Genomic DNA, 12,592 nt, shown 5'->3' with positions numbered 1-12,592 from the left:
TTTTTTAATATTAAAAAAAATCCAAATATTACTTTTTTTAATACAAATATGAATTAAATACCAAACATATTTCAAAATTTTGTATTTCACAAACCCTACTTCTTTTTTTGCTTAAAACGAGTAGCATGTCCGGTTGGCCACTCGGTGTAAGCCTAGGATGAAGCACCTGACCAGGGCCTGTATTCCGAGTTTGCGTCGTTATCCAAGTGTCGCTATCTCACGTGATTTCAAGCCAATCTGATAGGTCGAAACGCCGGAGCCGGGTGTTGCCACTATGGAACTGGAAGAGGTGGCAACGTCATGTTCTGGCGTTTTCACGAATCAGGTAACTCGAGGTCATGTGAGATGGCGACAATTCGATAAGGAACTCTGAATGCGGGCCCAGATGTCGCATTTGTGACGCAGTGTTAATTTGGTGGTGTAAGTCACATGCACAAGTATGCAAGTATGTCACATTGCATCTGCCAGAATCGGCCTTTTTCACAAAATTTGGTGCCCTCCGGGAGTGGTCCTTGTGGGACGCAGTCACCTGAAAAATGGTGTTCTTGACAGCTATCGCCATCTGCCTGCACGGATGTGCATGGTGATCAGGTAGGGCCAGAAGTGCGCAGGGGGCCTTGTCAAAAAGGCTTACAGAGAGCATGAGTCAGCCCTCCTGTGCTGCACAGAAAGGATGAAGCACAGTGTAACCCACTTGTTACAGTAGCAGATACAACTGCAGTCGAACCTGGATAATTCAAATTTTGGTTAGCTTGAAAATCTCATGTAAAAGTATAGGAAAGCTGCATCGTATATCCTAGTCCATCGGTCGTTCGATATATCCAACTCAGCACCACGCACTGGAACCTTCACCCTCGGCCGTATGCCGCGTGACATTTTCAAGCCACACACAGAAGAAATGAGAAGGAATAGTTCGGTGACAGCTGACCTAGGGCAGCACCGCACCCCTTCTCCAAAGGCGCGTGCATCTGCAGTGATCGGTAGCCGCGTGCCAGCACGTGTCTTTTGAGGCCACATGCATGAAGGAACAAGAGGAAACCGGTTTGGGAATGGCCAGTACAGAGCGGACGCAGCCAGTGCAGCCGGGGTGTTCGGGAGAGGGGAAAAACGCGATAAAGCGAAGCTCAAGGGTGTGCCCATTCTTCTGCCAAGCTATCTCTCTCCTTCCACTCTTTCCCAGTCTTCATTTGCAGCAGCACGCAGTCCTCTCTCTCTGCTTTCATCCTCTCATCTGCAGTCCTCTCTCTTGCAGTCATCTCTGCCCGTGCCAGACAGAACGTCGGACGCTTTCTCCAGCGTGTGTTGTGAACCCTCTGTGCACCGCAGCTGACGTGCATTGTCGTGCTAAACTTGCGGCATAGCGCAAGCTATGGCGGTTGCGGAAGTTAAGAAGTCGCAGATATTGTTTTTTTTTTTTTTTTTTTTTGTGAGAGTCAACCATTCTTGTTGTGCTGAACATGTGGCATAGCGCAAGCTACGGCGGTTGCAGACTTTAAGAAGCGGCAGATTTTATTTTTAAAATTTTTTTTGAGAGTCGACCATCCTTATTGGGCGGCGGATGTTAAAAAGCGGCAGATTTTTTTTTTTTTTTTTTTTTTTCAGGAGTCGACCATCCTTGTGCTGAACGTGCGGCGTAGCGTACCTAAGCTATCGACTGTGGACTATATGAAGCGGCAGATGATTTTTTCTTTTGCGAGAGTTGATCATCCTTGTTGTGCTGAACGTTCAGCATAGCGTAAGCTATGGCGGCTGAGGACGTTAAGAAGTGGCAGACTTTTCTTTTTCTTTTACAAGAGTCGAGCATCCTTGTGCTGAACATGCGGCATAGCGTAAGCTATGGCGGCTGAGGACGTTAAGAAGTGGCAGACTTTTCTTTTTCTTTTACAAGAGTCGAGCATCCTTGTGCTGAACATGCGGCATAGCGTAAGCTATGGCGGCTGAGGACGTTAAGAAGTGGCAGACTTTTCTTTTTCTTTTACAAGAGTCGAGCATCCTTGTGCTGAACATGCGGCATAGCGTAAGCTATGGCGGCTGAGGACGTTAAGAAGTGGCAGACTTTTCTTTTTCTTTTACAAGAGTCGAGCATCCTTGTGCTGAACATGCGGCATAGCGTAAGCTATGGCGGCTGAGGACGTTAAGAAGTGGCAGACTTTTCTTTTTCTTTTACAAGAGTCGAGCATCCTTGTGCTGAACATGCGGCATAGCGTAAGCTATGGCGGCTGAGGACGTTAAGAAGTGGCAGACTTTTCTTTTTCTTTTACAAGAGTCGAGCATCCTTGTGCTGAACATGCGGCATAGCGTAAGCTATGGCGGCTGAGGACGTTAAGAAGTGGCAGACTTTTCTTTTTCTTTTACAAGAGTCGAGCATCCTTGTGCTGAACATGCGGCATAGCGTAAGCTATGGCGGCTGAGGACGTTAAGAAGTGGCAGACTTTTCTTTTTCTTTTACAAGAGTCGAGCATCCTTGTGCTGAACATGCGGCATAGCGTAAGCTATGGCGGCTGAGGACGTTAAGAAGTGGCAGACTTTTCTTTTTCTTTTACAAGAGTCGAGCATCCTTGTGCTGAACATGCGGCATAGCGTAAGCTATGGCGGCTGAGGACGTTAAGAAGTGGCAGACTTTTCTTTTTCTTTTACAAGAGTCGAGCATCCTTGTGCTGAACATGCGGCATAGCGTAAGCTATGGCGGCTGAGGACGTTAAGAAGTGGCAGACTTTTCTTTTTCTTTTACAAGAGTCGAGCATCCTTGTGCTGAACATGCGGCATAGCGTAAGCTATGGCGGCTGAGGACGTTAAGAAGTGGCAGACTTTTCTTTTTCTTTTACAAGAGTCGAGCATCCTTGTGCTGAACATGCGGCATAGCGTAAGCTATGGCGGCTGAGGACGTTAAGAAGTGGCAGACTTTTCTTTTTCTTTTACAAGAGTCGAGCATCCTTGTGCTGAACATGCGGCATAGCGTAAGCTATGGCGGCTGAGGACGTTAAGAAGTGGCAGACTTTTCTTTTTCTTTTACAAGAGTCGAGCATCCTTGTGCTGAACATGCGGCATAGCGTAAGCTATGGCGGCTGCGGGCGTTAATGGGGGACATGGGTCTTAAGCTATCTTTGTTATTTTTTGGCAAATTGTAATAAAAATTCACAGCCTTAGTGAATTTTTCATGCTGATTTCAAATATGATTTTTTTTTTCCTGTAGCCTGTGCGCTATGGTCAAGCTAGTAAACATATTATTTACCAGCGTATGTTGTCGCCTTGACTCGATCCGAGGTGCGCATTTTGGTTTGGTGGACATGGGAATGGAGCGGTTGCCTCAGAAAGTTTGTTGTCTATGTACGGTGCACTGGGGCACGTGTCTGACGTGTCTGAGTTCCTAAAAAACGGTCAGCTGAAAGGAGCGATCACATTCTCCATAGACATAAAGGACCTGTATTATTCCTTGCTGCATGTCTCGATATGCAATGTTTTCAATGAAACCATTGAGGCTTACGGAGTTGTCAAATTCCAAAACAGTTGTGGAACCAATGTTTCCTCCTTTCTGGAACTAATGTCCTACTATTTGAAGTCAACCTTTGTCAGCTATGATGAACAACTATACATCCAGAAGGAGGGTGTTTGCATCGGGTCATGCTTTGCTCCCGCCCTTAGCGACCTTCTGCTTTCCCGATATGACAGACAGCTAGCTGAAGTCCTTCAGTGCACCGGAGTGATTAAAGTTTTCAGATTTGTAGATGATTTTTTAATTCTTTTCAAAGCAAGCTCACCGGAGGTTCTCGGTGACCTAAATAAGATTTTTGAATCATTTTCTGACACACTCAAGTTAACCAAGGAAGTTCCCATCGACAGCCAAATCCGTTCCTCTTCCCAGACCACGTTTGCTGGCGATATGAGCCACGCTCACAGAAGCAGCTTCTTTCATTCACCTCGTCACATTCGAAGCTGGTAAAACAAGGCATCGTCAAGACTGTCATGAGAAGCGCCGTCGAGAGGCCCTGCGAGCATGAAGCCAGTTCCACTACAGGCCCAGATACAGAGGCTCGAATCAGCAGGGTATCCCTCCCATGTGCTGCGGAACATTGCCGAAAAGTTGCTAAATGATCTGCGAGGGAACTGCACAGCCAAGACCAGTTGCCGCACTGATGTAAACAAAGCCGTCGTGCCCTACATTCATCGCTTCTCTCACAGGCTAAAGAAGATAGTCGGCAGAGCAGGGGTTCGTCTGGTATTCTCGGCCTATAACAAACTTGCCCGACTTTGCCGCAGGCTGAACATGCCACAGAAGAGGAAGGCTGAATGCTCTAAAAAACACAGGGATTCGTTTGTCCCATGCAAGACTGGTGTTGCCTATAAGATTCCTTTATCGTGTGGTAGATGTTATGTGGGCCAGACTGGTCGTTGTATCAACGACTGGTTGTTGGAACACAAGAGAGACCTCAAGAGCGGAACCGGAAACAACATGGCAGTTCATTGTGCCTCATGCCGCGGTTGCCGTCCTGCCCTAGACAGGTGCAGTGTCATAAGAAGATACAGCATAAGAAGCACACGTGAGATATTTGAGGCCTTATGCATATTTAAGATAGGGGATGATTGTGTCAGCACCCCGTCTATATCGCTGCACAAAAAGGAACTTGCCTACCTCGACAATCTTTTTTATCCGTAATTTCCAGCATTTTTGTCACTTTTTACGCCCACAGGGATGTGCCAGTTTTTTTCCAAATGAGACAAGCTTTATTTTGTCTCAAAATCTTTTCACACACGCCTATTCTGCGTCAAGGAATCTCAACTTTGTATCACTCTGATAACAACCTGAATTGTTTTGTGACTTTAAATTCCTTCTGTTCGTAAATAAATGTCAGTTGCTAGTCAGCACCTGTGTTCTGTGGTCTCGTCTTCGTTTTCGCGCTGTTTTTCTTCACCTCTCTTATGCACCAACTAGCCCGCCAAAATGCTCTCTTCCAAAGGGTACTAAGTTTGAAGACGACAAGTCTCTTATCAAGAAAGGCTGGGGAGCAAGTAGTCAGACAGTGAACAATGCTTCAGGAGTGTGCCTTGTAAAATGGTTTGACAAAGTAATTACTTTGGCATCCACTCACATAGGCCAGGAGCCTATGGGATCATGTCGAAGGTGGTTCAAGAAAGAAAAAATGTACAAAGATGTGCCTCGACCAGCTATAGTAGACGAGTACTACTGCAACATGGCTTTTTCAGATCGCATGCTGAGCCAGTATCCCACAACACAAAAGACCAGTACGATCTATTACTTGGCTGCAATAAATTCATGGCTACAATACAAAAAAGATTCACTTCTTCTGTGCAGACCAAAAAAAGACATTCTAGGATTGCTGAAGTTTAAGATGGCCCCCTCACACTACCTTCATGCCAGACCGAGGTATTTTTGAAGAACCTCCAGCCAAGCTCATGAAGACAAAAGTGACTCCTTTGCCCCCTGAAGAGAAAACATTCTCGAGTGCGCGACAAATGCCTGAGCTTGCTAAGCAAGCATCGTCATCTCGCTGCAGGAATCCAGGATGTTCAAATCACACCAAGTTCTGATGCCTGACATGCAACATATTCTTGTGCATAACCGCATCCAAAAACTGATACAAGGAGTTTCATAGCCGCTGAGCTACGTTTGTTGTTTTCACGTCAAAAAGTAAAGACTGTTTCCACCCTTGCTGCTATCGTTGTACGTATTGAGTCCCAATGTGCATTAAGGGGGGATGCGGGGATCAGATCACGAAAATCGCGAAAAAAATTGATTTTCGGAAACCACCCGTTTCGGTATCTGCAACACCTAATCTACGTTGTATCAAAATGGTTTGGCTGAAAACGCATTAAAAGTGCCCAAAAAAAAGTAATTTGTCAGTGCACAGGGCGAGAAAACAGCTTTAAATCACGCAAAATCACCGCAGTTCACAGAGCCATATCTCATCTTTCCCGCCACCGAGCGCCGCCATCTTGGGATCGTTCGAAAGCTCAAAGTCTCGCCGTTTCCGTTTCTGAATTCTTCGGTCGTCGCCATTTTGTAACAATCGCACAAACACAAAAGAAGCGTGGGTCTGCCAGAGGTGGTCACACGGGCCCTACGATGAAAGCGCGCCTCCGATTGGTTGCCGTGTTGAAAGGCGTCTACCCATTGGCTGCTGCTGCGGCACCGGGCAGGCTGGCAACCGCAGTGGGACGCTGTCACGCTGGTGTCTGCTTCACAAACCACGTCGGCTTGTTTATTTGGCACGTGAATTCGGACCTTTTGCTACTCCCACGATACGGATGGATGGTTGCTCGTTTGAAAATAAATTTTCGACGAAGCACGCCTTCGTAAAACGGAAGCGCAAGCCTCCTATGGCGAGAAAAAGACGGCGGCCAGCACGAGAAGCGGAGCACCCGACTGAACATGCGAACAACGTTCCGTGCTATCTTGCACTGTGTGACAGCAATAGCGAAACCGGTAATCGCCTTGTGCCATCACCGCCGATAACCCAGTCGACGAAAGACGCACCAGCGGAAGCTCTCGCACGGCCACGCAAATCAGTAGCCAAGATCGCGTCGGTGCAGGCGACGCTGGTTGAAGGTCACCATAGCCGGCAGAGACGCATCGTGCGACATGAACACGCAGCCTGTGAATGAGCCCCAGCTGTCGACGAGCTACAATGTGATGACCGAAAATTCACCGGACGAATCGTCGGCCGACTGTCGCACCATTCAGGCATGCCACGAGCCGCCCTTTGTATCGGTGATGACGGCAGCGGCGTTCGCAACCTCCTTCGCGCAGTGTCCGCAACTGAACGGAAGTTGAGTTTGATGGACCAGCAAAGCGAAAAACAAATTTTGGCTTCTTGTGACAGCGAGTTTATTCTTGTGCAGGTTCCCGCGGTACACTCTTTGCTTGCTAAAACTTTGTGTCCAAACAGTTATGAGGTACAATTCGGGTAGCCAAAGAGCCTACTCAGAAATGTGTGCTACCTTGAGTGTGCCCTTGCAATCCATAGGGCTTAAAAGAAGGTTCAAGAATGTTTGAAGAGGGCATCCAAATTGCACCAAACAAAGAGAAGATCCCTGACAGCAGTTATGCGAAATATTACAGCCCTGGTGCTTTCTAATAAATCTGCAGTGCTCGCAAAAGTTCTCGGGCTGTTTTCTCAATTGTACTTTCTTTGTCGATCATCTTGCTAGTGGAAAGCATAGCACAACAATGCATGAACCGATTTTGATCCAGTTTGTTTTTCTGCAGTCCACAAACTGCTGCACACAAAGACAGTCTTGAAATGTTTCTTTATCTTTCCATTATTTCACAATAAGTGCATGGCTCTGTGGAGTGATGCACAGTCATGTGCATGTCATGCCTAGTAAAAAATTATTAGCGCATGAAAATAAAAATCTAACACTGTCTTGCTGTAGATTAGACATTTGGGCAAGCATGGAAAGTATTCCTACCATGTTTTGTTATTGTGCCAGGCTTTCCACAAGCAGCGAACACATAAATTATAATTAGGATATGATTATGAAACTTTATATTTGTCTTTCTATTGCAATCTACAGTGTGTGTACCAAATTTAAGCCCATTCTGTGGAGAAACAAGAAAGTTAGTTCTGATCCCCTCATCCCCCCTTAAAATGCATACACACGTGTCGAGAGATGACACAATTTGCGACTTTCAAAATATTTTTTCTCAATTCAGGTGACTGCGCTGGCGTCTATTATATCAACTTTATTCATATTACTATCCTACAATTTGAACGGGTCTGACGAGGATATATGAGTTTGGAAGGAGGGTTTGTGATTTTGAATAGTGAACAGTGCTGTAGCCAGATAAAGCGAACAGTTGCAATGGTGGCAGGTACTGTCGGATCACCCACTGCAGCAGCACACAAGTGCATGTGAAAACATGGGACACAAAGGAGAGACGGAAAAAGGTGGAGAGGAAGTCACTTGACACAGGAAGCAGGAAATGATGTCACAGAACAGCAATTTTGTTTAATAGGTCAGAGTGGAGTTTGGCTTGCCATGGATTCCTTGTGAAGCATGGCCCAAAGACCACAAAAGAAGGCTGGGTGTGAGTGCAGAGAGGCCTGTGGAGCACCAAAATTGTACTGCCATTCTAGCCCTCGGGGCACTCTCTTTGTTGGGATCAAGTTCCGGCCACATTGGCTGCTTAGCGGTGGAGGTGAAAAGCAAAGTTACAGGTCCGCCCACTGTGGCGTCTCTAATGTTAAGCTCCATAAACCAATCGGCTTTTGCTTGTAAAATATGAAAGAGGCTTCCTTCCTCAGGCAGTGGTGTGTGTTTCAGGTGAAGCGGCCTGGTGACAAGAATGTCCGCTGCACCATTCTCCTCCTGCTCGACTACCAGGTAAGGAAGGCTAGTTAGTCATATGCAACAAGTGAAACAACAAGGAAAAGTAGCCAAAGAAAGGTGTGGTGGTGTGCAGCCCCTGCAGTTCAAGCTGGACCCACGGCTGGCGCGCCTGCTGGGCATCCACACCCAGACGCGGCCGGTGATCATAGCTGCCCTGTGGCAGTACGTCAAGACCCACCGGCTGCAGGACAACCACGAGCGCGAGCACATCAACTGTGACAAGTACCTGGAGCAGATCTTCCAGTGCCAGCGGATGAAATTTGCTGAGATCCCCCAGCGGCTGCACCAGCTGCTGCATCCCCCAGATCCCATCGTGATCAACCATGTCATCAGGTGGGAGCAATCCTGAAGCTGACCATTTGGCCGCTCAGCTCCATGGCTAGCACATTAGATGCAGCGCTAGGAAAAAAGACAATTGAGAAGCAACAAGACTGATGTTTTATTCACACATTTAAAAGCAGTCCAAAGAAATCTCTTTCGCACCTGCACTTAATGTGCCAGTGGCAATGAGTTTGCGAGCTTTTTTTGAAGAGAGCATGGGCATGGACTGTTTTTAAATGTACCCCTTATCCATCTCTATTCTCTGCACTTTTGTCATTGAACGATAAGCTGTCAGCGCATGCTTGTCCTCGGTTGTCTTGTTGTTCCTAGTCTTTTTTTTTTTTTCCGTCAAAAGGTTCAGCCATCTAGCCCCTGCCTGTGGGGCGGTTATAAAAAACATGCATCAGTCCTCGTTGTGCTTGCATGTGCTGCCAGTGTGGAGGGCCCGGACACCAAGAAGACGGCCTGCTATGACATCGACGTGGAAGTGGTGAGGAGCCCTGTTTGCAATGAAATACTGTAGTGGTCCATCAGCTGTGCACCTTAATGCTCAGCTTTGTTGTTTCTCAGAACATGTGTTTAAGCAGGGCCTGAAAGAAAAATCATGCTTTGTGATCCTAAATGAAAGTTAAGGTTGCTGGTAAAAAAGGACATTAAATGCCTGAACTGGATGAAAGAAAGACAGGCTGTGGATTGACGCGTACAGCTGCCTCCTTTCAAAAAAAGGTTTGTTCAGGGAGAGTGTTGCATTTTGGTGTTGCATGTTGAGTCAGCCATGTGCACTTACAGGATGACCCCCTGAAGGCCCAGATGAACAGCTTCATCCTGTCCACAGCCAACCAGCAGGAGATCCAGGCCCTGGACAACAAGGTATCTCCAATGCTGGCTGTGAAAATGGCTTTGATCACGCAATGTGTTCTTGTATCAAAACTCATGAAAGTTGCATAAGTTAGCATTGAGAGAGAGTGCAGCCACCATTGTCTTTTCCCCTCTGTCTTCCCTCGGCGGTCAATTTGCCATCAGGGGTCAAATTACGGACTGCACTACAATTGAGAGCGCTCTAAAACGGCCGCTCCTTTTGATCGGCGCCGCCAACATGAAAAGTTGCGTAACAGTATGCTGCGATTGCGTCGTGGAGGCAAAAAAACAGATGACGTCGCACACCTAATTATGCCCGTGGTTATAGACTATTTCTGTAGAGCGCAATGAGGCGGCCTAAACCTTGTAGAGCGAAAATGGCAGTGTCCGTGATGGAGTGGTGGCTGCAATGTGGAAGCGGCAACGCGAACGCGAGCAACGATGAAGGGCGGTGTGAGGAAATGCGTTCTGCTGTTGTGGCTGCCTTCTTCAAGTTATGAGCGACATGGTATGTGTATTGAACCACTACAGGTTTAATCGGTTTCACAGAATTATCACTTTGCACTTTTCTAAACCAGTAGTGGTTCCCTACACACACCGTGTCGCCCATAACTTGAAGAAGGTAGCCACAAAATTCAAGGTTCCTGTAGTATTCTCCACTTCATACAAGCTTGGCAGCTAGTGCCAGAAAACACCTAAGGAGAAGAAAGCATTCCCTGGGTACAACAAGAAGCATAGAAAGCCTTATGGTGCATGTACAGAGTATAGCATCCCTCTCACTTGCGGGAAAGTATATATATCTGATGTGTTTTTTTTTACTTTATTGATTGCAGTGGTGTGCATTAGAACTTTTTTTTTGTTGTCATTAAGTGTGACTGAAAGTCAACTCGCAAAACAAAAAAATCAGTGTGGGGTTCCTCATAACCTGTTGTTTTGCATTGCAGATCCATGAGACGGTGGAGACCATCAACCAGCTCAAGACCAACCGCGAGTTCTTCCTCAGCTTTGCCAAGGATCCACAGCAGTTCATCAGCAAGTGGCTCGTCTCCCAGATGCGCGACCTCAAGGTGCGTTTTGTCACCTCAAGGTGCCTGCATGCATGCTTTGACGCATGAGCACTGGCTGCAAGTATCACTCACAAAATGGTCGAGTCTCTCCTGACTTCTTAGAAACTATTGTAGCCCTGACAGTGAGGCTAGTTCAGCAGTCCTCTTTGAGGGACTAGCAGGCATAAAATGGGCTTAGTGAGGCCAAATGAGGCATGTGCTCTGCTGAAGGATGTGCATGTATTTTGTCGTTGAAGTTAACCAGAGACGCGAGGACTAGGAGTAGGGTTTCTAGTCGATAAGCATATGTAACGAACCTCCATGTAGCTAATCCTCGATATTGCCAAGTTTTTCAATTCCCCAACGCTGCCCCCATTGAAGTGCATGTATTTCAAAACTCTAGTGTAGTGAATGAACATGTTACGGCGGTTGCCGTTGATATAAAGAATTGGTGGCGCCTCTCTCTCAGCTCGGGCTGAATTACTACAAATTTGGCTAAACCCTGCAAGTTTCAGGATGGTAAAACACAACTGACGTGAGAGGAAGCAACGAGCGACTGCAGTTGATACAACGTGCCGCATTTCAGCGCCGACAGCGCTTTTACATGGAAAACACAACATTCTACGCCGCATTTGGAACATGGCACTACGATAGTTCATGCCGACGTTCTTAGATGAGAGACTCTTATCTAAGAATGTAAGAATCTAAGACTCTTATCGAAATATAATAGAACAAAGGAAAAGACTCGAGGCAAGCAGTGTGTGTCTATCGCTGCCATGCGGTTGCTCACCGGCTTCAGTAGATGGAATAGTGTTGCACGCCGGCGACGGTGGCAGTGTCGGTTTCCTAGGGCTGGGCGAGCAGGAACATCTGAAAGCTATTTTTCTTAATTTTCGACCAAACTTGATAAAACTAGGTAGTCTGATTCAGTTTCTTGCGCTTATTTCGAATATGTAACTATTTTTCCAATTGGCCAATTAGTTCAAAACATAGATGAAATTAATTGTTCACAATTTGCAGAAACAATGAAAAAGTAAGCACACTAAAAAAAAAATTAATATTGACACTTTGCTAGGTACTAGAAAGCATAATGTATACAATGTTAGGAGCACTTTTTTGATAAAACAAATATAGCGATGTTATAGCATTTCAAAGTCCACCATTCAAATGTGGGTGCCCTACTGTCTCACCTAGAGCAAAATTTAAAAATTTTTAAAACGTAAATTGCAAAATCTGCTCCTAACATTGCGTGCTTTGCACTTTTAGCTACATGCCACAAGAACCATTATGGTTCTACCTCCATTAAAGGCAGAGATATCGCTTCTGCAAATAAGCAAGAAGTCAAGAATCGGTGTTTTGAGAAAACGAGAAAAAAAAAGATTGGCTTTCTTTTAATCAAAAATGCCGAGAAAATATTGCAATATTTTGCAGTGTAAGTGACTAGAAGGCACCAGGGATGTAGTCGGACTGACTATGGCCACCCAAATGGCGTTTTTTGAAAGCGTGCTGCATGTCCACAGTGGTCCTGCACTTGTGTGCAGATGCCACTGCTCGGCGGTGGTCTGTCACCATCTGAGTAGGGTGGTGTATCTTAGGTTGTGCCATTGCAGTGATCTCTGGAAGAGGGTGAGAGCAGCCTCAACTTCCATTTCACCAGCCTTCTTGGTGGTGTTTTTCTGGCATGCATGGGTCTCCTTCCAATTCCTTGTATGCCGGGTCATCTTCGCTTGGGGCACGCTCGCAACCAGCGCAAAAATTACTCAGGACCACGTAATCGAGAACCAGTCCTGTAAACAGCTCGATGACTGTGCCGACGCCGATATGGGACGAGTGGCCGCGCGTCATCCAGGTATGGCACAGCAATGTTTCCGGGATTTGCAACCTGCAATTTATCATATAGATCCCGGACCGATTGCGCGCACAGAGACGTTTGCTTCTTGGCAGCAAGAGTTGCTGCGGGCGCCAGCTTCTTCTTCGCATACCTTTGCCAAGTTTTGTAGTGGAGGCCACGGTGCGAA

General features: G+C 46.5%; 1 protein-coding gene across 2 annotated transcripts in view; it reads left to right on the top strand.

Annotated features, from left to right (window-relative positions):
* The window catches only part of Bap60 (Brahma-associated protein 60), a 149,910-nt gene that overhangs the window by 89,127 nt on the left and 48,191 nt on the right, over positions 1-12,592 (top strand). For both annotated transcript variants that reach the window (XM_084595830.1, XM_084595829.1), the window contains 5 exons: positions 8,284-8,343; positions 8,423-8,682; positions 9,106-9,160; positions 9,460-9,540; positions 10,473-10,595. In XM_084595830.1, coding sequence (XP_084451956.1) covers positions 8,284-8,343; positions 8,423-8,682; positions 9,106-9,160; positions 9,460-9,540; positions 10,473-10,595 — 579 coding nt within the window. The remainder of the gene's footprint in view (positions 1-8,283; positions 8,344-8,422; positions 8,683-9,105; positions 9,161-9,459; positions 9,541-10,472; positions 10,596-12,592) is intronic.

The sequence above is a fragment of the Amblyomma maculatum genome, chromosome 2, assembly GCF_055883805.1.
Source record: "Amblyomma maculatum isolate TAMU_Amacu chromosome 2, ASM5588380v1, whole genome shotgun sequence".
NCBI lineage: Eukaryota > Metazoa > Arthropoda > Arachnida > Ixodida > Ixodidae > Amblyomma > Amblyomma maculatum.
Note: the sequence above shows the minus strand (reverse complement) of the source record. Positions and strands in the feature narration are given on the sequence as shown.